General features: G+C 41.1%; 1 protein-coding gene across 5 annotated transcripts in view; it reads right to left on the reverse strand.

Moving 5' to 3' along the window:
• SPPL2A (signal peptide peptidase like 2A) overlaps positions 1–23212 on the reverse strand; it is a 63026-nt gene that overhangs the window by 28465 nt on the left and 11349 nt on the right. For all 5 annotated transcript variants that reach the window (XM_050797171.1, XM_050797170.1, XM_050797172.1 and 2 more), the window contains 7 exons: positions 15191–15301; positions 14229–14411; positions 13614–13703; positions 12996–13129; positions 4737–4885; positions 963–1059; positions 90–191 (listed from right to left, as the gene is read on the reverse strand). In XM_050797171.1, the coding sequence (XP_050653128.1) occupies positions 90–191; positions 963–1059; positions 4737–4885; positions 12996–13129; positions 13614–13703; positions 14229–14411; positions 15191–15301 (866 nt within the window). The remainder of the gene's footprint in view (positions 1–89; positions 192–962; positions 1060–4736; positions 4886–12995; positions 13130–13613; positions 13704–14228; positions 14412–15190; positions 15302–23212) is intronic.

Genomic DNA, 23212 nt, shown 5'->3' on the forward strand with positions numbered 1-23212 from the left:
AAAGTTCCATAATAATCACAATAAGTATCAGGCCAACATAGGAAACAATTCATCCTTAATCTAAAAGCAAATACATTGAGTATTCATACCTGTCTTCATTTCTAAACACAGCCCAAACAACAGCTACTGCTATGCACAGTCCAGAGAGAAAAATAAGTCTCACTTCCATGCTTTTGCCACGACATGCAATCCTAAAACACAGATTGAAATAGTTAACACTGCAGATGAAGTACAAAGTTTACTTGATATAAGAAGTAGCAAATGTTAACCACAGTCATAAGAAGTGACTGAAATACCAATTTTATTTATTTATTTATTATTTATTTATTTTATTTTTTGAGACGGAGTCTGGCTCTGTCGCCCAGGCTGGAGTGCAGTGGCCGGATCTCAGCTCACTGCAAGCTCCGCCTCCCAGGTTTACGCTGTTCTTCTGCCTCAGCCTCCCGAGTAGCTGGGACTACAGGCGCCCGCCACCTCGCCCGGCTAGTTTTTTGTATTTTTTTAGTAGAGACAGGGTTTCACCATGTTTGCCAGGATGGTCTCGATCTCCTGACCTCGTGATCCGCCCGTCTCGGCCTCCCAAAGTGCTGGGATTACAGGCTTGAGCCACCGCGCCCGGCTGAAATACCAATTTTAAAAGTCTTGATTTTACATAAAACAAATGAGACATAATAAAATGTTTATCAGTCCAATATAATTTTCTGTGATGAGGAAAATGTACTATATCTGTGCTGTCCAATATAGTAGCTACTAGTCACATGTGGCTATTGAGCACTTGAAATGTGGCTAATAAGAATGGAAAACTCAATTTTTAATTTTATTTCATTTTATTTAAATTTAAATTTAAACACCTATAGGTCCAATGTATATCAGACTATATAGGTTTCAAATAATACTCCTATTTTGTATTGTTTTAAATTATAAACACCAACGTTATAAAATTTCCTGTAAGAGATACATACGTGCATTGTCCGTATGGTATCTTATGAATTAGTGCAGCAAGACAGTTGTACAGACTCATTGCTGATGCTATGCAGAAAATTGCTATCATAACATAAACTAGAAAAAAACAAAACACTAAATTACATGAGAACAGAAGGAAAGGTGATAAGAAAATATTTATACAAGCAATATTAATTCTTTAGTTTTCTTTATTGAATCATACTTCCAACGAAGTGACTATACGATGACCTGATTTACTTACTAAGCTGAAATTTAGATCGTGAGGTTTTTGTTTTGTTTTGTTTTGTTATCTGAGAGTCTTTTTTTTTTTTTTTTTTTTTTTTTTTTTTTTTTGAGACGGAGTCTCGCTCTGTCGCCCAGGCTGGAGTGCAGTGGCGCGATCTCGGCTCACTGCAAGCTCCGCCTCCCGGGTTCACGCCATTCTCCTGCCTCAGCCTCCCGAGTAGCTGGGACTACAGGCGCCCACAACCGCGCCCGGCTAATTTTTTGTATTTTTAGTAGAGACGGGGTTTCACCGTGGTCTCGATCTCCTGACCTTGTGATCCGCCCGCCTCGGCCTCCCAAAGCGCTGGGATTACAGGCGTGAGCCACCGCGCCCGGCTTTATCTGAGAGTCTTGCTCTGTCGCCCAGTTGCCCAGGTCGGAATGCAGTGGTGTGATCTCTGCTCTCACTGCAATCTTTGCCTCCTGGGCTCAAGTGTTTCTTGTGCTTCAGCCTCCCGAATAGCTGGGATTACAGGTATGCACCACCATACCCAGCCAATTTTTATAGTTTTAGTAGAGACGGGGTTTTGCCATGTTGGTGAGGCTGGTCTCAAAGTCCTGACCTCAGGTGATGTGCCTGCCTCGGCCTCCCAAAATGCTGGGATTATAGGCGTGAGCCACTGCACCCAGCCGTCTTCTTTTTAAATAGCAATGAATTTAAGGAAATCTCTCACCAAAAACTAAAATATGCTTTCAGGTAAAGTAGAGGGCTCTCTTTTTTCTATCAATGACTACTATAAACTGAGAGTTGATAACATAAATTAATCTGAAGGAGTATTAAATTAATAAAAGCACTTGTTTGATGCCAACATAATACAAATATCCTAGTACTCGCTCTCTCAGCAACAGGTTAAAATGAGTGATATTAACAAAATGAGTTCTTTTTTTTTGAGATGGGGTCTCACTGTGTTGCCCAGGCTGGAGTGCAATGGGGCAATCTTGGCTCACAGCAACCTTCACCTCCCAGGGTCAAGCGATTCTCCTGTCTCAGCCCCTTGAGTAGCTGGAACTACAGGCATGCAACACCATGCCCAGCTAATTTTTGTATTTTTAGTAGAGACGGGGTTTCACCATGTTGGCCAGGCTGGTCTTGAACCCCTGACCTCAAGTGATCTGCTTGCTTTGGCCTCCCAAAGTGCTGGGATTACAGGCGAGAGCCACCGCACCTGGCCAGAATGACTTCTTTTTAATTAAAAACTACATGTCATAAGCTGGGTACAGTGGCTCACACCTGTAATCCCAGCACTATAGGAGGCCAAGGCAGGTGGATCTCCTGAGGTCAGGACTTTGAGATCAGCCTGGCCAACATGGTGAAACTCTGTTTCTACTAAAAATACAAAAATTACCTGGGGTAGTGCCAGACGCCTGTAATCCCAGCTACTTGGGAAGCTGAGGCAAGAGAATCACCCCATCTCAAATAAATAAATAAATAAAAATACAAATATTAGCTGGGCGTGGTAGGACGCGTCTGTAGTCCTACAACTTGGGAGGCTGAGGCAGGAGAATCGCTTGAATGTGGGAGGCAGAGATTGCAGTGACCCCAGATTGTGCCACTGTAGTCCAGTATGGGTGACAGAGCACAGCAGAGCAAGACTCTGTCTCAAAAAAAAAAAAAAAAAAAAAAAAAAAAAAAAAAATCATAGGCCTAGTTTTTAAACTGCTGTCACAGGACAAGAGAAACTGAACAAAAATGGAATGAGGTCAGGCGTGGTAACTCACACCTGTAATCCTAGCACTTTGGGAGGCCGAGGCGGGTGGATCACTTGAGGTCAGGAGTTCGAGACCAGCCTGGTCAATACAGTGAAACCCCATCTCTACTAAAAATACAAAAATTGGCCGGGCATGGTGGCACACACCTGTAATCCCAGCTACTCGGGAGACTGAGGCAGGAGAATCGCTTGAACCTGGGAGGCGGAGGTTGCAGTAAGCCGAGATTGCGCCACTGCACTCCAGCCTGGGTAACAGAGCGAGACTCTGTTTCAAAAAAAAAAAAAAAAAAATGCTGAATGAAACAATCCTAGGCCCTAGTTTTCTAGTCCAGAAATTTACGCTAATGCTATACACATAAGCATAGTAGCCTTTGGTGGTTCTCACAAGGGCTTTTTGCTAGTTCTTATCAGGTACACTCCTTTTTCCCTAGTCTCCCTTCTCTTTGTGCTGTATACTGTCCAGGAATGGCAAATTTTCATTCTGTTAAGCCATTAATAAGACTGTTCAGGAGATGGCCAAGCCATTATAGTTCCTATTCCCACTGTCTTCAAGGAAAAAAAGGACTAGTCACTCTCTAGACCACAGGAAGTACCTGTGTGTCTTCAGATATAATATGATCCTGTTTATATAAGTAACCTAAAATTCAAGCAATGAAACATTTTCATTTGCAAATTGACAAAAGATAAACTACACTTTGGGAGTAAGTAGAGGCAATACATCAGTAATTTGAATAATCTTCTATTTCATGTAACTAAACATAGCCACCAAGAACTCCTTAATCCACTGCTTAGATACTGAGCTATATCATTCTTCATCTACAGAGAGGAAAACTTAGGGACCATGGCAATTATTTCAACTCATCCATGAAGAAGTGTTCTTATCTGAAAACATAACGTACTTTTTTTTTTTTTTTTTTTTTTTTGAGACGGAGTCTTGCTCTGTCGCCCAGGCTGGAGTGCAGTGGCCGGATCTCAGCTCACTGCAAGGTCCGCCTCCCGGGTTCACGCCATTCTCCTGCCTCAGCCTCCCAAGTAGCTGGGACTACAGGCGCCCGCCACCTCGCCCGGCTAGTGTTTTCTATTTTTTTTTTAGTAGAGACGGGGTTTCACCGTGTTAGCCAGGATGGTCTCGATCTCCTGACCTTGCGATCCGCCCATCTCGGCCTCCCAAAGTGCTGGGATTACAGGCTTGAGCCACCGCGCCCGGCCAGTTTTTTTTTTTTGAAATGGAGTTTCGCTCTTGTTGCCCAGGCTGGAGTGCAATGGCGCAATGTCGGCTCACCGCAACCTCCGCCTCCCAGGTTCAAGCGAGTCTCCTGCCTCAGCCTCACGAGTAGCTGGGATTATAGGCATGCAACACTACGCCCGGCTAATTTCTGTATTTTTAGAAGCGACAAGGTTTCTCCATGTTGGTCAGGCTGGTCTAAAACTCCCAACCTCAGGTGATTCACCCACCTTGGCCTCCCAAAGTGTTGGGATTACAGGCATGAGCCACTGCTCCTGGCGCATAGTGTATTTTTAATCTGAATATTTATATCTCAGAGTAACAGAGACCTAACACTGATAATTAAAAAAATAATAATATTAACCAAATTATTCATATAAGTTTTCCAGGTAGAATGGCTTAAAGGAAAAGATAAATCTAGTATTAGTCAGTGAGACAATTTAAAAAATTATTATTAACCAAATTATTCACATAAGTTTTCCAGGTAGAATGGCTTAAAGGAAAACATAAATCTAGTAAGAGTCAGTGAAAAGAATGCATGTTAACAGTAACAAACATAAAATATGACTTCTTACCCAACCATTTGTAGAAGAAATAAAGTAAGACCATCATAACACAGCAGATGACCACAAATATGACAACTGTAAGAGGACTGAAAGTTAGATAGTCTTCCTTCTTTTTTCTCATTTCTCTATCTTCAGTTGTCACTGCTTTCAAGTTTTCCCTGTACAAACACAAAGGAACTTTAGCAAATCTTAGCCAAGCACAGTTATTTAAAAAATCTCTCTCTAACACCAATTTAAATGTGTTTCTGAAGAAAGCAATGTATTTTTATTTATTAAAATATTTTTATTTTATTATTTTTCTAAGATATCTTGTTATAGCAAGTAAGGTACTTTTTAAAAACTGTACCCTAAAAAGAAATACGTAATCTAGAAAGTAAAAACCTCTTAAATGCTACCCTCCAGAGATGATCTGTTCTCAACCACTAACTTTTGAAACATTTTTTTCTGCAGGCAAAATTGCTGAAAGAGATGACATTTATTATATAAACAAATTAATACTTGTGGATGTTTATATTACCTAATTTGAAAATTATATTGACACAATAAATTTCAAACTAAAACCAAAGCTTCTTACAAACTTACTATTATCAACTTACAGACAGTAAAGTACTTCTAAAAATTAGCTTCTCTTTTTTTTTGAGACAGAGTCTTGCTCTATTGCCAAGGTTGGAGTGCAGCTGGCGCGATCTCTGCTCACTGAAACCTCTGCCTCCCGGGTTCAAGCAAATCTCCTGCCTCAGCCTCCCGAGTAGCGGGGACTACAGGCACATGCTGGTAGGCCAGGCTAATTTTTTGTATTTTAGTAGAGACGGGGTTTAACCGTGTTGCCCTGGCTGGTCTTGAACTCCTGAGCTCAGGCAACCCATCCACCTTGGCCTCCCAAAGTGCTGGGATTACAGGCGTGAGCCACTGCACCTGGCCACTTCTCTTAAATGCAAATGCTAAATTCTCCTCTCAATCAACTTAGCATTTACTATATGCCTAGTCTATGCTCATCAATGTATTATAAAGGACTCAAAAGAAATTCAAGGCATAACTTTGTCCTACCTTTATTTAAGATAACAAAATATTGTCTCAACTCTTGCTAGGCCACAGAGCTAATAACAGAGACAGAAGTCAAAGAGGAAAATACCTGCAACTGTTGTTTGCTGGGCAATCTCTTGTCAACCTTACTGTCTCCTCCTAGTTATATGCAATCTACGACATATTATTAATACTACTTTTGAATACTTTTCAACAACTTTGTTCTAAACTCTGCTCCTTCCTGTGCAAATCCTGGCCCTGCTCATTATGTCTGGGCTCAACACAAAATTTAGGTTAAAAAAGTTTATTTCTTTTAATATAGTTTTAAAAATTAAATTTAAAAACAAACAAAAAAAAGAGGCAGGGTTTTGCTGTGTTACCCATGCTGGTCACGAATGCTGAGCTCAAGTGATTCAACTGCCTTGGCCTCCCAAAGGGCTGGGATTACAGGCATGAGCCACCAAGCCTGGCCTAAAAGAGTGTATTCCTTTCGAACTGCATATTTCCCAACTGTGTACCAACAAGCCACTTTCTTACTGGAAAACTGTTGACTGAGATGGCTACTGTATTAAGCATCTGTGACTCTAAGTAGATTGCCTGGGAAAAGAGTAGGGAGAGAGTTGATGGAGACACACTAGCACCTCCCCTGAAACTCTAGAGCTGAATGACAGGGTATTAAATAAATTTCTATAAATGTGGTACCTGAGTGTAAAAAGGTGCTAATTATGATATCTGTCACTGCAGAAATACATTTAAAGAAATTTTTGTCATAGTACACATACAAGCCATAATAAAGATTTATATATTCATAGTCATTGAACTAAAAAGCACAGGCAATTTATTTAAGGAAAGCATACAGTGTACTAGATTTATATCACACTAAAATATTACAATTCTGCCAATTGTGGTGGCTCACACTTGTAATCCCAGCACTTCAGGAGGCTAAGGTGGGCAGATCACTTGAGGTCAGGAGTTGAGACCAGCGTGGCCAACATGATGAAAATCCATCTCCACTAAAAATACAAAAATTAGCCAGGTGTGGTGGCACGTGCCTGTAATCCTAGCTACTTGAGAAGCTGAGGCAGGAGAATCGCTTGAACCTGGGAGGCAGAGGTTGCAGTGAGCAAAAATCGCGTACCACCACACTCCAGCCTGGGTGACAGTGAGACTCTAACTCAAAAAAAAAAAAAAAAAAAAAAAAAAAATTACAATTCATCTTTTTTGGAAAAAAAATTGAATTTTCATATCAGCTTGAGAGCCATATGCAACAGGAACCTAAGCTTTCTTGCATGTCATCTAGAGGTTATAAAGGCTGAGGACCAGTGACCTTACTATAAAAAGATTTTAGGCTGGGCATGGTGGCTCACGCCTGTAATCCCAGCACTTTGGGAGGCCGAGGCAGGCAGATCACCTGATTTCAGATGTTCAAGACTGGCCTGGCTAACATAGTGAAACCACATCTCTATTAATAATACAAAAATTAGCTGGGCATGGTGGTGCATGCCTGTAATCCCAGCTACTTGGGAGGCTGAGGCAGGAGAATTGCTTGAACCCAGAAGGCAGAGGTTGCAGTGAGCCAAGATCACGCCATTGCACTCCAACCTAGGCGACAAGAGCAAAACTCTATCTCCAAAAAAAAAAAGATTTTAACACTGCTGAAAAGTCTTTCTATAGAACCCAGGCATCTTTCCCTTTTGCTTAAGGTACATCTCTCATTTGGCAGAGTAATTTTGGGTTGTGAGGCACCCTGTCCTGGCACATTTTCCCTTCCCTAAGCCTTACTCTCTTTCCATCCAACTATCATTACTTGCTAAATGATGGGCCTTGTGTTTTTAATAATTCTTTGTATGGAACTTTTTCCTTTGTATCACTGATTCATATTCTCTTTCTCCATATGGTCACCACCCCTTTCTCCTCCCACATACACTTATTTCTCTGTATCTTTATTTTGCTCTTAGAATCAGCCCCCTCAATTTTAAAATCCATGATCCTGCAGGTATGGGACATTTCCTCTCCCAGTCTGGTTTCTGAAGGCAACAAATTACTTGTTTCTGCTCCATCATCATGTTTTACAAATAAAAAAGCTGGTATGTATTCTCCTCCAATTTCCAATTTTCTCAAGGAGGAGCTTGTCCTAACGTGTATATAAAAAAGCTTGCCTTGCTAAACTCAAAGTGTGGGTCCATGGGCCAGCTAAATCACTTGGGAGCTTGTTAAAAATGCAGAATCGGGCTGGGCATGGTAGCATACACCTGTAATCCCAGCACTTTGGGAGACTGAGGCAGGCGGATTACCTGAGCTCAGGAGTTTGAAACCAGCCTGGGCAACACGGTGAAACCCCGTTTCTACTAAAATACAAAAAATTAGTCAGGCGTGCAGGCGTGCACCTGTAATCCCAGCTACTGGGGAAGGTGAAGCAGGAGAATTGCTTGAACCTGGGAGGTGGAGGTTGCAGTGAGCCGGGGTTGCGCCACTGCACTCCAGCCTGGGTGACAGAGCGAGACACCGTCTCAAAAAAAAAAAAAAAAAAAAAAAAAAAAAAAAAGAATACAGAATCTGGGCCCCTATCCCAAACCTACTAAATCTGAATTTGTATTTTATTATTCTTATTGTTATCTTTTTGAGAGAGGATTTTGCTCTGCTGCCCAGGCTTGAGTGCAGTGGCATGATAACAGCTCACTGCAGCCTGAAACTCCTGGGCTCAAATGGTCCTCCTACATCAGCCTCCTGAGTAGCTAGGACTATAGGTTCATGTCACCACACCCAACTAATTTTTAAATTTTTTTTGTAGAGATGGGTCTCACTATGCTGCCCAGATTGGTCTCAAATTCCTGGGCACAAGAGATCTATCTGCCTTGGCCTCCCAAAGCGCTGGGATTACAAGTGTAAGCCACCACGCCTGGCCTGAATTTATATTTTAATAAGATCTCTAGATAAGTGTATGCACTTTACAGTTTGAGAAGCACTATTCTAGAAAACAAAAAAATTTACATAGTAATGGAAGTACAGGAAGAATCTATAATAAATAGGAAAACATTTTTAATAAATCAGCAGCTTTTGGAAAATTATTTCTAAAGTTTCCCTAAGTAATACACAAAATGATTTTAGAGATATGGAGATCTTACATACTATGCTTTATAAAGATTAATAATTGCCAGGCGCAGGGGCTCACACCTGTAATCCCAGCACTTTGGGAGGCCGAGGCCGGCGGATCACCTGAGGTCAGGAGTTCGAGACCAACCTGGCCAACATGGCAAAACCCCATCTCTACTAAAAAAAATACAAAAAATTAGCGGGATGTGGGGGTTCACACCTACAATCCCAGCTACTTGGGAGGCTAAGGCAGGAGAATTGCTTGAACCTGGGAGGTGGAGGTTGCAATGAGTCAAGATCGCACCATTGCACTGTAGCCTGGGTGACAGAGTGAGGCTCCATCTCAAAAAGAAAAGATTAAAGATTAATAAAGAAGGAAAAAAACAAGCTTACTCATATGAAAGATGTGACTGATATATCTTGAAACATGCTTTCCAAATACGTAAAATGTTTAAAGCTCAATGCTCCAGGAACCTACACTTGTTAAACTCTAACATTTCCCTCTTGATGCAAGTCAATCAAATTTTAGTATTTAAGAAATTACAAATAACTTTAGCTTCATTTAGTTACAGATAAGATCTTTTTTTTTTTTTTTTTGAGACGGAGTCTCGCCCAGGCTGGAGTGCAGTGGCGCAATCCCGGCTCACTGCAAGGGTTCATGCCATTCTCCTGCCTCAGCCTCCTGAGTAGCTGGCACTACAGGCACCCGCCACAGCGCCCAGCTAATTTTTTTTATTTTTAGTAGAGACGGGGTTTCACCGTGGTCTCGATCTCCTGACCTTGTGCTCCACCTGCCTCGGCCTCCCAAAGTGCTGGGATTACAGGCGTGAGCCACCATGCCTGGCCCAGATAAGACCTTTTAAATGGAAGCTATAGATCAATTCACAAGGCAAATATATTTTGCCCTTCATACATGAAATAATATGCTCTGGGCACATTTTTTTCATTGAGAGTTATGAATATATATTGACTCTTCTATGTATATTGCTCATTTTAATTTAGAGCCAAAAGTACAAAACTGTAGGGAGACCGAGTTAAGGTTACTACTAAATAGGAAAATCCAAATTTTGTGTATATTTGAAATTTCTGTATTTAAATGAAAATATGGACATGCTTTAAAGTTTTAGTTGATCTTCATGCTATAGATTTTTTCTCTCACTGTATAATTTTGGCCATTTGAGTCTTTTTGTTTAAAGTGGCAGAAAGTTGAAATCTTTGGGTATTCAGGAAATCAAGACTACAGATGCTTTGGGCCCCCACAAATAGTACATTGCATCATTGTTCACTTTAGCAGCAGATGTGCTGGCTATGGGGGCAGTAGGGTTAGAAGTTTGTAGCAGGTAATTTTAAGGATAATTAATTATAAATCATTTCCCCTAATCTGCATAAATTAATTAGAACTGATTTTAATAAAATTTATAAAGTATACAGCAAACATTTAAAGCTGTTGTTGGAGAAAAGGGAAGCATAAACAGATTCAGTTGGATTGCATTTTACTTTTTGGTGTATGAGTTTATGGCAAACAATGCAGTTTGCGGCTTTTTCATTTCTTTCAATAAAAATATTTAGAAAGTATAATTTTTATTTTTTATTTTTTTGTAGAGACGGGTTTTGTTTTGTTTTGAGATGGAGTTTCGCTTTGTCACCCAGGCTGGAGTGCAATGGGATAATCTTGGCTCACTGCAACCTTCACCTCCTGGGTTCAAGTGATTCTCCTGCTTTAGGTTCCTGAGTAGCTGGGACTACAGGTGCACGCCACCACACCTGGTTAATTTTTGTATTTTTAGTAGAGATGGGGTTTCGCCATGTGGGCCAGGCTGATCTCGAACTCCTGACCTCACGTGATCCGCCCGCGTCGGCCTCCGAAAGAGCTAGGATTACAGGTGTGAGCCACTGCACCCGGCCAAGATGGGGTTTCACCATGTTGCCCAGGCTGGTCTTGAACTCCTGGGCTCAAGTGAACTGCCCACCTCGACCTCCCGAAAATGAGTCACTGCAGCTGGCCTTTTTTTTTTTTTTTTGAGTAGGCTCTCACTCTGTTGCCCAGCTTGGAGTGCAGTGGCACAATCACAGCTCCCTGTAACCTGAAACTGCTGGGCTCCAGCAATCCTCTCACCTCCACCTCCTGAGTAGCTGGGGCTAGAGGCGTGTGCCACTACACCAGGCTAATTTTTTTATTTTTAGAAGAGATGAGGTCTTGCTATGTTTCCAAGGCTAGAAAATACAATTTTTAGGCTGAGCCTGGTGGCTCACACCTGTAATCCCAGCACTTTGGGAGGCTGAGGTGGGCAGATCACCTGAGGTCAGGAGTTCAAGACCTGCCTGGCCAACATGGTGAAAACTCATCATAAACTAGCCAGGCATGGTGGCAGGCACCTGTAATCCCAGCAACTAAAGAGGGTGAGGCAGGGGAAGCACTTGAATCTGGGAGGCAGAGGTTGCAGTGAGCTGAGATCATGCCACTGCACTCCAGCCTACGTAACAGAACAACAGAACAAGACTCCATCTCTAAAAGATATATATATAAATATACAATTTTTAATGTGAGAAATCCTATACTTGAGAGATATCTCAATTTATCAGTGGCTTTATAAAGCAAAATTAAAAACAAACATGGAGGCCGGGCACGGTGGTTCATGCTTGTAATCCCAGCACTTTCGGAGGCCAAGGCGGGCAGATCATGAGGTCAAGAGATCAAGACCATCTTGGCCAACATGGTGAAATGCCATCTCTACTAAAAATACAAAAATTAGCTGGGCATGGTGGTGTGGCCTGTAGTCCCAGCTACTCGGGAGGCTGAGGCAGGAGAATCACTTGAACCCTGGAGGTGGAGTTTTCAGTGAGCCAAGATAGCACCACTGTACTCCAGCCTGGCAACAGAGCAAGACTTTGTATCAAAAAAAAAAAAGGAAAATGTAACAACATTTGTGTTTGTTTTGTCTGACTAGCTTGCTGCTAATTATGTTCTCTAAATGTATAAAAGTTCTCTGATATTTTACTGTTACCTTACAGTTTGCTAAATAGCCATTGCTTTTGAGAATTGAATAGTGTGGTGTATAGCGGTTATTTAACCGTGTCTACATTTTTCAAAGTTTTATATTATTTTTTGTTTGTTTGTTTGTTCGTTTTTGAGACGTAGTCTTACTCTTGTCACCTAGGCTGGAATGCAATGGCGCAATCTCGGCTCATTGCAACCTCCGCCTCCTGGGTTCAAACGATTCTCCTGCCTCAGCCTCCCAAGTAGCTGGATTATAGGCATGCACCACTGCACCCAGGTAATTTTTGTATTTTTTGTAGAGACAGGGTTTCACCATGTTGGCCAGGCTTGTCTCAAACTCCTGACCTCAGGTGATCTGCCCTCCTCGGCCTCCCAAAGTGCTGGGATGACAGGCGTGAGCCACCGCGCCTGGCCTATTTATGTATTATAAAAAGTGACAGTGGGGGGAGTGGGGAGAGATAGCATTAGCAGATATACCTAATGTAAATGATGAGTTAATGGGTGCAGCACACCAACATGGCACATGTATACATATGTGACAAACCTGCATGTTGTGCACATGTACCCTAGAACTTAAAGTACAATTAAAGCAAGAAAGAAAGAGAAAGGAAATTAAATAGAATTTGCTAAAAAAAAAAAAAAAAAAGTGACAGTAGTACCATTTTAGTTGGCCTGAATGTTTTCAAGCCTTGAAATAAATCTTGACTAAGTGAAGAAAAAAGGTGGACATTACTAACATCCTTAGAATTCCTAAAGCATAAAACAGAATGATGAGGCCACACTGTAATGACTCAGCCCAGGAGGAGCTGAGAAACTCCCTACTTTCTCTTGCTTATTTTCTTCCAATCTAAATCAATAGGCATATTAGGATATCTCCCATGACCCTTCCTGGGAGACAGAATTAAACATTTTAACTTAAAAGAGTCTCTGATGTGATGTCAGTGTTCCTCTGACAGTGGAAGAGTTAGAGAAATCTGTGACTCTTTTCTCTCTGGTGAAAACATGAATGATCTACATGAGGACAAACCTGCAGACTGGGCTTACTAGCATCACATTCTGAGGGCAGATACAATTTTTATGTTGTTATATAATTAAAATGATTGCAGAAATTTTTAACCCTTGATTACAAAAATGCTTAAGTTAATTAAACTTACAATTCAATTAGTCCACTCCAGTATCCACCTAATGCCACAGTGAACACAGCAATTACAAAAATAACCACCATAGTATAATCAAAGTCAGGCCACGATGGAGAATACATTTTCACAGTAATGTTATTTCCCAGAATCTGAAAGGCAAAATAACAGTTAAACACAGGAATAACTTTTTTCTCTACTATAGTCATAACAGCAATAGTCTACATTTCACTCTGCAACGGACATTATACATCAGACAGTCAAGAAGGCTAGAATTATTGTCTGATGACATGATATATTCTCTAGTCAAAAGTATGATGATATGCTTTGGTTTATAAAATCTCTAAAGTGCAGTGTTCTACACAGTCATATTTTGTTCAGGAATTTAAAGTTAAGATAAATGACATGACAAGAGACTTTTAAAGAACTGAAAACAAACATCCTTTCTAAAGTTTAGGCTTTGAGACACTTTGTGCCAAATGAGAGATGAGTATTTTCCAAAGAAAAACTTGATAGGCCTTATAGCTTCTTGTTGGCAAATGGAGCAAATATAGCACTCAAAATTAAACATCAGTGATTAAATATAAAGAGATATAGTATTTATAAACTTTATCTAATATGTAATTGCTAATTTACCTGGTTTGCATCTTTAAAGTCTTTGTGGCTTATAAATGCAATCAGTATTTTCACATCAGGAAATTCAGATCTGTTACCTGAGGGAGGAAACTAAAAGAAAAAAAAATTATGAAAACTTATTTACTACTAATATATTATAGAATAAAATACTATTCCACTAAATATCAATATTACAGCTTTCTTTATAAGACAAAAATGTCAGGTATTCTTTCTTAATATTCTGTAAGTTCTCAAAATTGAATCCTTTTAACATGAACTTAAACTGATAAATGCTACAATATATAGAGCATTTATGATATATATTATGTATGTGTAATACATATATACCTATATATGAATATATATACCTATATCTGAATATATATACCTATATATGAATATATATATGAATATATATATATGTTTCTAACAAAGTCTTATCTGCTCTAGGAATAGAAAAACTGAAAAACTTTCCAAGTAAATGCCTATGAGATCTTGATTATTTATTTACAAAGAATCTTGCCATCAGATTATTCAAAACTCAGCCTCTAAACCACACACAAAGACGTTAATTCCATTTTTGTGAAATTTCACATCATGAACTCAAAATAAGTTATGATCGTTTTTATAACTTACTAGGACACTGTTATTGACAACTAACATTGCTTCAGCACCTCCTTTCTGTGCAATTCTGGCTTTTTCAAAAAAATGGCAGCTTCCCCATGGAACCACAACTGCTTTGCTCTTTATGCCAACAGAAGGAATATCAGAAAGGTTGCATAGTGGTGTGGAAGTCAGATTCATCAAACTAACGGAAGTCTGAAAATAAGAAATGTCTTCTTAACATGATAAAAATCATATTTCATCCTAAATGCATTCAGTTATAAATACTGCATTCAGTTATCAATATTGGTTTAAGACAATATCGTTTGAATTAGAAATATTTAGGCTTAGAATTAAGTATTTTAAAATTCCCTATTTTCCTAGAGAGAAAAATACTTGAGAAAAATCAATAAAATTATTATTTATTAACAACTATACATTACAATGGTTTCACACAATAAAACATAATTATCACTCATTTTCACTTCTTCAATATTTTCTCTTTTTTCTTTTTAAATAGAGACAGGGTGTCACTATGCTGACCAGATTAGTCTTGACCACTTGGTCTCAAACAATCCTCCCATCTTGACATCCCAAAGTGCTAAGATTACAGGTATTAGCCATTGTACCCAGCCATCTTCACTTTTTTTTTTTTTTTTTTTAAAGAGACAAAGTATTGCTCTGTCGCCCAGGCTGGAGTGCACTGGCACAATCTCAGCTCACTGCAAGCTCCGCCTTCTGGGTTCACACCATTCTCCTGCCTCAGCCTCCTGAGTAGCTGGGACTACAGGCACCCCCAACCACACCCAGCTAATTTTTCTATTTTTAGTAGAGACGGGATTTCACCGTGTTAGCCAGGATGGTCTCAATCTCCTGATCTCGCGATCCGCCCACCTCGGCCTCCTAAATTGCTGGGATTACAGGCATGAGCCACCGCACCCAGCCTCCTTCTTCACTATTTTTATGTTTATGAATAGTAACTGTGATTTACTTACTGCATTTTCTAGGGTACTTGGAAGAGTTGTCCAATAAGGGTTATAAAGCATGCAGTAGTCCTTGGTTGTGCCATTTCCAGACGCATGCAAGATTGCTTCCTGAGCAGCTGTCTAGAAGACAAACAGTAACTTTCAAACTGGCAATGATATGGCTTGCCAACAACTAAGGATTTTAATAAAGCTATTTATATGCAGGGTTGATCACATTTCCTTGAGAGGGACGGTATTCCATGAATTTGTTTCTTCTTGTTTGAGGAAATAAAAAGGAGGGTTAGGAATATTAAAACCATACACAATTGCCCAGCACAGTTTCTTTAAGGAAGATACGCCACTTTCTGAAGGGAGTAACAATTACGACTCTTTTTTTTTTTTTGAGACGGAGTCTCGCTGTGTCACCCAGGCTGGAGTGCAGTGGCCCGATCTCAGCTCACTGCAAGCTCCGCCTCCCGGGTTTACGCCATTCTCCTGCCTCAGCCTCCGAGTAGCTGGGACTACAGGCGCCCGCCACCACGCCCAGCTAGTTTTTTGTATTTTTAGTAGAGACGGGGTTTCACCATGTTAGCCAGGATGGTCTCGATCTCCTGACTTCGTGATCCACCCGCCTCGGCCTCCCAAAGTACTGGGATTACAGGCTTGAGCCACCGCGCCCGGCCTAACAATTACGACTCTTGTTATAAGGGCCGTACTCCAGGAAGAATTCTTGCTATGATGTAATTTCAATACTCCCTTCACAGCTGGAAACTTTCCAATCTCCTATGAATTATTACTTCATTGTTTATATATATATATGTATATATGTATATATATTTTTTTTTTTTTGAGACAGAGTCTTGCTCTGTCACCCAGACTGGAGTGCAGTAGCACAATTTTGGCTCACTGCAACCTCCACCTCCCACGTTCAAGCGATTCTCCTGCCTCAGCCTCCCAAGTAGCTGGTACTATAGGGGCGTGTCACCATGCCCAACTAATTTTTATATTTTTGGTAGAGACAGGGTTTCACCATGTTGGTCAGGCTGGTCTCGAACACCTGACCTCCCAAAGTGCTGGGATTATAGGCATGAACCACCGCACCCGGCCATTGTTTATATTCTATAAAATGACATGTACTCAAAATCCATCCATCTGTCTTACCTTCCACATTCTACTAGGAACCAGGGTACAAAGGAAAAAAGTACATTATCATTTCTAAGTGCTATCTTTGGAAGAGAACCAGCTGGGACTTGAAGTAAATTATTCTTGCTCATGTTTTCAAAATTCTGCAACTGCCTATTCAAAAAGACCAATCCAGAATTTAAAGTACAGAAAAAGAAAAGCTTTGTCTCATTTCCCACTACCTGGAAAGAAAAGCCAAGAGGTAAGACGTGATTGGAAAGAGTAACTATAGTACATGGGAGGAGAGGAGAATATAAAATGAAGAAATACCCAAAAATATTTAGAATATACATCACAATAGATTTAGAGTTCACATCACAATTTCCTTAAAACTTGGCTCAATACAAATCCTTCTCTCCTCCTCTGAGCAAATCTTTTTCTAAAGCCATAAGGAAGGAAAAAGAAGGAATGCTTGGCAAATGCTGATGATGTACTAAGCTTCCGCCACTAAAGCACATTATTAGATTGAATCACATGACATTGCTGATATTTCACCATTTTTAATCTACAAAACTGGTAGTTTCATATAAGTCAACGTAAATTTCTAATGAGTATAGAAATACTCTAATCCCATGCTCTGTTACCTAAAATGTCCCTTGAACGTTTTGGATTAGAGGGTTTATGGCATACTTGGGGCTTCATAGCTTATGGATCTAAGCAAGTATAGAGAATTCATAAAGCATGCCATCAAATTACATCGAATTAGGTAAGGAAATAAGATGTGAAAAAGAGAAATGTAGTTTTCATTCAGCTATATACTTGATGGCTATGAATGGATTCTGACAGCAGAGCTGAACTAGTGTTACATTCTTACAACTACATGCTAGGTTACTTTCATACGTTTTTTCTGATTCAGTGTCACTGTTTTACAAAGAAGGGCTCTGAGACTCAGACAAGTCACTAACATAACCTACCTAAGGTCATATAGTAAAATAATTTACAATTTTTTTTTTTTTTTTTGAGACCAAGTCTCGCTCTGTCACCCAGGCTGGAGTGCAGTGGCGCGATCTCGGCTCACTGCAAGCTCCGCCTCCCAGGTTGACGTCATTCTCCTGCGTCGGCCTCCCGAGTAGCTGGGACTACAGGCGCCTGCCACCACACTCGGCTAATTTTTTGTATTTTTTTAGTAGAGACCGGGAATAATTTACAATCTCTAACTAAAGAAGGTAATCCTGCAGATAAACATGAAGGTTGCTTAAACATTTTTGGAAAGAATGCTTCATAAGTGAATTCGGTACTTCTTACTGCATCCAACAAAATAATACATTAACATCATGATTTCCTGCGCTAGTGATGCTGACTTTGACGATCTGGTTAAGGTGGTAACTGTAGGATTTCTCTAGTGTAAAGACATGTTTTTCCCTTTATGTTTGATGAGTAAGTAATCTATGGCACCATGTGAACAGCCCAACAGCTTCTCACCAGGATATTCGCCTCCATGATGATCCTTGCCTAAATTTAATTTCCCATATCATACTGGGGATTACAAAATGGTGAATTTTTAAAGTATTGTCATTCCTTCTACCCTTAATGGCTAGTATCTTCTTTTTTTTTTTTTTTTTTTGAGACGGAGTTTCACTCTTGTTGCCCAGGCTGGAGTGCAATGGCATTATCTCAGCTCACTGCAACCTCCACCTCCCAGGTTCAAGCGATTCTCCTGCTACAGCCTCCAGAGTAGCTGGATAACAGGTGCCTGCCACCACACCCAGCTAATTTTTTGTATTCTTAGTAGACACGGGGTTTCGCCATGCTGGCCAGGCTGGTCTCAAACTCCTGACCTCAGGTGATGCAACCACCTCAGCCTCCCAAAGTGCTGGGATAACAGGCGTGAGCCACTACACCCAGCCATATCCTTCTTTTTAAAAGAGCTTTACTTTCTTCCCTACCATCTTTTAGTATCAGTAGAGATGCACTAATTTTTAAAAAATTTTAGTGTGGTATAATTACAATGGTTTGTTTGATATTCAAATTGTTCCAAATTTGGTCATTCAGAGCCTCTTCTAGCTGGCTCTTTGTATCCTTTATACAAGACTCAGGCCTGTAATCCTAGCACTTTGGGAGGCTGAGGCGGGTGGATCACCTGAGGTCAGGAGTGCAAGACCAGCCTGGCTGATATGGCAAAACCCTGTCTCTACTAAAAATACAAAAATTAGGCTGGGCGCAGTGGCTCATGCTTGTCATCCCATAATTTCAGGAGGCTGAGGCGGGTGGATCACCTGAGGTCAGGAGTTTGAGACCATCCTGATCAACATGGTGAAACGCTGTCTGTACTAAAAATACAAAAATTAGCTGGGTGTGGTAGTGGGTGCCTGTAATCCTAGCTACTCAGGAGGCTGGGGCAGGAAAATCGCTTGAACCTGGGAGGTGGAGGTTGCAGTGAGCCGAGATCATGCCACAGCACTCCAGTCTGGGCGACACAGCGAGACTCCATCTGAAAACAAAAACACAAAAAAACAAACAACAAGACTCCATTTGTCTTTGAGGACTTCTTGTTTTTTTTTGACACAAGGTATCCTAGGCTGACCTTGTCCTTTATCTGCTATACATCTGGATCCAGCCATTCCATTAAGCTCCTGGTGGAGAGGAAATGTACCCAGATCACTGTGCATGCTGCTGCTCAAGTGGTATAACCTTTTTAATAACTAATGAGCAGCATCTATCAAAAGTTGTAATACATAGAATCCTCTGATTCATATCTACCGATATAGTATGTAAAAGCACAAAGATAAATGTATAAGGATATTAACTGCAATATTGTACGTAATAGCAAAAAAACCCAACTTCCACCAATAAGACAACTGTTACATTATGATATGCACAGTACACAGCTACTCAAAACACAGCTAGATCTATTTCTAGAAACAGAAGATGTCCATAGTGAGAAAAGCAAGTTTTAGTGTGATATTTAGAGTATAATCCTATTTTTATATAATGACCCCTCAAGAAGCCCCTACAGTGTATCTGTACATTTATAGGAGCTTGAGGAAAAATGTGGAGAGATACATAAAGAGGTTATTAAAAGAAAAGAACATGCAGCAAATTTTGTGAAGGAGACAGCATGCCCAAACAAGTTAAGCCTTTCCATTACATTTTAAATATCTTAGTAAAGTTTCTCACAGATATTGCATAGCTTGGAAAATTCAGTTTACTACAATAGATATTATGGTACAAAGGTTAAGAGCATGAGTTTTGAAATGATAGTACAAGGATACAACGCTAGTTTCATCATTTACTGGTTATGTTACAAGTTATTTAATCTATCTTAAGTTTCAATATCCTCAGCTTTAAGATAACAATAAACACTCAGACCTCACAGTTATAATAGAGATTAAGTTAGATGATGCAATTGTTTATACATATTAATCTCTTAATAAATATATCTAGGCCGGGCGCGGTGGCTCAAGCCTGTAATCCCAGCACTTTGGGAGGCCGAGGCGGGTGGATCACGAGGTCAGGAGATCGAGACCATCCTGGCTAACATGGTGAAACCCCGTCTCTACTAAAAATACAAAAAAACTAGCCGGGCGTGGTGGTGGGCGCCTGTAGTCCCAGCTACTCGGAGGCTGAGGCGGGAGAATGGCGTGAACCCGGGAGGCGGAGCTTGCAGTGAGCCGAGATCGCGCCACTGCACTCCAGCCTGGGCGACACAGCGAGACTCTGTCTCAAAAAAAAAAAATAAATAAATAAATAAATAAATAAATAAATAAATAAATATATCTAGCACCTTGCCAAGTACTTATGCAATGTAATCGAAATACAAAAGGTTAATGGTTGGAAGATTAGTGGTTACCTGGGTCCTGGTGAGATGTGGAGATAAGGGGTACAGCTAAAGGATATGAAGGATATGGAGGTTCTTTCTTTTTTTTTTTTTTTGAGACAGAGTCTCACTCTGAAGCCCAGGCTGGAGTGCAATGGCATGATCTCAGCTTAGGGCAATCTCCACCTCGTGGATTCAAGTGATTCTCCTGCCTCAGCCTCCTAAGTAGCTGGGATTACAGGCACCCACCACCACGCCTGGCTAATTTTTGTATTTTTAGTAGAGACGGGGTTTCAACATGCTGGCCAGGTTGGTCTCAAACTCCTGACCTCAGACGATCCGCCCGTCTTGGCCTCCCAAAGTGCTGGGATTACAGGCATGAGCCACCGTGCCCGGACTTCTTTCTTTCTTAAAAGACTTTATTTTAGAGCAGTTTTAGGTTCACAGCAAAAGAAAGCAGAGAATACAGAGTTTCCATATAGCTTCTTATCCTACACACGTGTAGCCTCTCCCACTATCAACACCCCACAGCAGAGTGGTTGTTACAGCTGATGAACCTCCGTTGACACATCGTTATCATCCAAAGCCCAAAGTTTACATTAGGGTTCATTCTTGGTGTTGTACATCCTGTGGGTTTTGATAAGTGTACAACAACACATATCCATCATTACAGCATTGTACTACATAGTTTCACTGCCCTAAAATTTCTCAGTGCTCTACCTATTTTCTTTTTCTGATGATGAAAATGTTAGGCCGGGCGCGGTGGCTCACGCCTGTAATCCCAGCACTTTGGGAGGCCGAGGCGGGCGGACCACAAGGTCAGGAGATCGAGACCATCCTGGCTAACACGGTGAAACCCCATCTCTACAAAAAATTGAGCCAGGAGAATGGCGTGAACCCGGGAGGTGGAGTTTGCAGTGAGCCGACATCGTGCCACTGCACTCCAGCCTGGGCGATAGAGCGAGACCCCATCTCAAAAAAAAAAAAAAGAAAATGTTATAAAATTGGCTGTGGTGATAGTTGCACGTATCTGTGAATATACTAAATATTATTGACTTATACATTTTAAATAGGTGAATTGTTTGGTATGCAAATTATACATCAATAAAGCTGTTGAAAAAATAACACAAAACAAGATAGTCTTACTGGGGAGATTAAAAGCAAACTTGAAACAGATAATCATGAGCAGGACATAATTAAAGACAAAGACTTCCTAGCAAAAACATAAATAGTTCTTAAGGTATTAAAAACGCAAATTGGCCAGGTGTGATGGCTCATGCCTGTAATCCCAGCACTTTGGGAGGCTGAGGCGGGCGGATCAACTGAGGTTGGGTGTTCAAGACCAGCCTGACCAACACGGAGACACCCCGTCTCTACTAAAAATACAAAATTAGCCAGGCATGGTGGCCCATGCCTGTAATCCCAGTTACTTGGGAAGCTGAGGCAGAAGAATCACTTGAACCCGGGGGCCACTGATCTAGCCGAGATCGAGCCATTGCACTCCAGCCTGAGCAACAAGAGTGAAACTACATCTCAAAAAACAGAAATGAAAACAAAACAAAAACAACAACAAAACACAAATTTGGGGCCGGGCATGGTGGCTCACACCTGTAATTCCAGCACTTTGGGAGGCCTAGGCAGGAGGATCACAAGATAAGGAGATCGAAACCATCGTGGCTAAGAAGGTGAAACTCCATCTCTACTAAAAATAAACAAATTAGCCGAGCATGGTGGCACATGCCTGTAATCCCAGCTACTCAAGAGGCTGAGGCAGGAGAATCACTTGAACCTGGGAGGTGGAGGTTTCAGTGAGCTGAGGTCGCACCACTGCATTCCAGCCTGGGCGACAAAACAAGACTCTGTCTCAAAAAAACAAAACAAACAAACAAAAAAACAAATTTGGAAGGGCATGGTGGCTCACGCCTGCAATCCCAGCACTTTGGGAGGCCAATGCCAGAGGGCCACTTGAGGCCAGGAGTTCGAGACCAGTCTGGGCAATATGGAGAGATCTCGTTTCTACAAAAAAATTAAAAATTAGCTTGGCATAGGGCTGTGTACCTATAGTCCCAGCTACTCCAGAGGCTGAAAGGATTCCTTGAGCCTTGGAGGTTGAGGCTGCAGGACCCATGACCATGCCACTGCACTCCAGCCTAGGGCCTAGGTGATAGGAGACCCTGTTTCAAAAAAAAAAAAAAGAAAAAAAGAAAAGAGCAAATTATTGGGCCTCATTCCAGACCTACTGAATCAGAAGTTTTGGCCAATTTATGTTTTAACAAGCTCTTCTGGAGATTCTGATATCAGTTAAAGTTTGAGAACCACTGCTATAGGAGCAGTACTTATAGGAGACAAGATCTCGCCATGGTACTCAGGCTGGTCTCAAACTCCTGGCCTCAAGTGATCCTCCCACCTCAGTCTCTCAAAGTGCTGGGATTACAGGGTATGAGCCACCATGCTTGCCCTGATATTCTGCATTTCTAATAAGCTCCTAGGTGATGCTGATGCTGCTGGTCAATGGACCACACCTTGAGTAACAAGGCTATAAAAGAACAGAACAGTGGAAACCCCAGTGCTGTGTCAATTAAGTTGGGAAGCATACAGAAAATGGGCTTGAAAGTCAGGGTCTGGGCCGGGTGCGGTGGCTCACGCCTGTACTTTGGGAGGCTGAGGCAGGCGGATCACGAGGTCAGGAGATAGAGACCATCCTGGCTAACATGGTGAAACCCCGTCACTACTAAAACTACAAAAGAATTAGCCAGGCGTGGTGGCGGGCGCCTGTAGTCCTACTTACTCGGGAGGCTGAGGCAGGAGAATGGTGTGAACCCGGGAGGCAGAGCTTGCAGTGAGCCGAGATCGCGCCACTGCACTCCAGCCTGACAGAGTGAGACTCTGTCTCAAATAAAAAAAAAAAAGAAAATCAGAGTCTGTTTGAACATTACAAGTGCCAAATTAGGTGATCCACTCATGCTAGTATTTGATCATTTGACAAAGACCCTTCCTTTTCACCTTCCGAGTTAGAGACATGCTCCACAATGTCTGAATTTTCCTTTGTAATCAACTGTGGTCTGGTCTTCTGTGACTTTATTAAAGCCTCAAAAAAACTTCTTTTAGTAAAA

The sequence above is a fragment of the Macaca thibetana genome, chromosome 7 (genome assembly GCF_024542745.1).
Source record: "Macaca thibetana thibetana isolate TM-01 chromosome 7, ASM2454274v1, whole genome shotgun sequence".
Classification (NCBI taxonomy): domain Eukaryota; kingdom Metazoa; phylum Chordata; class Mammalia; order Primates; family Cercopithecidae; genus Macaca; species Macaca thibetana.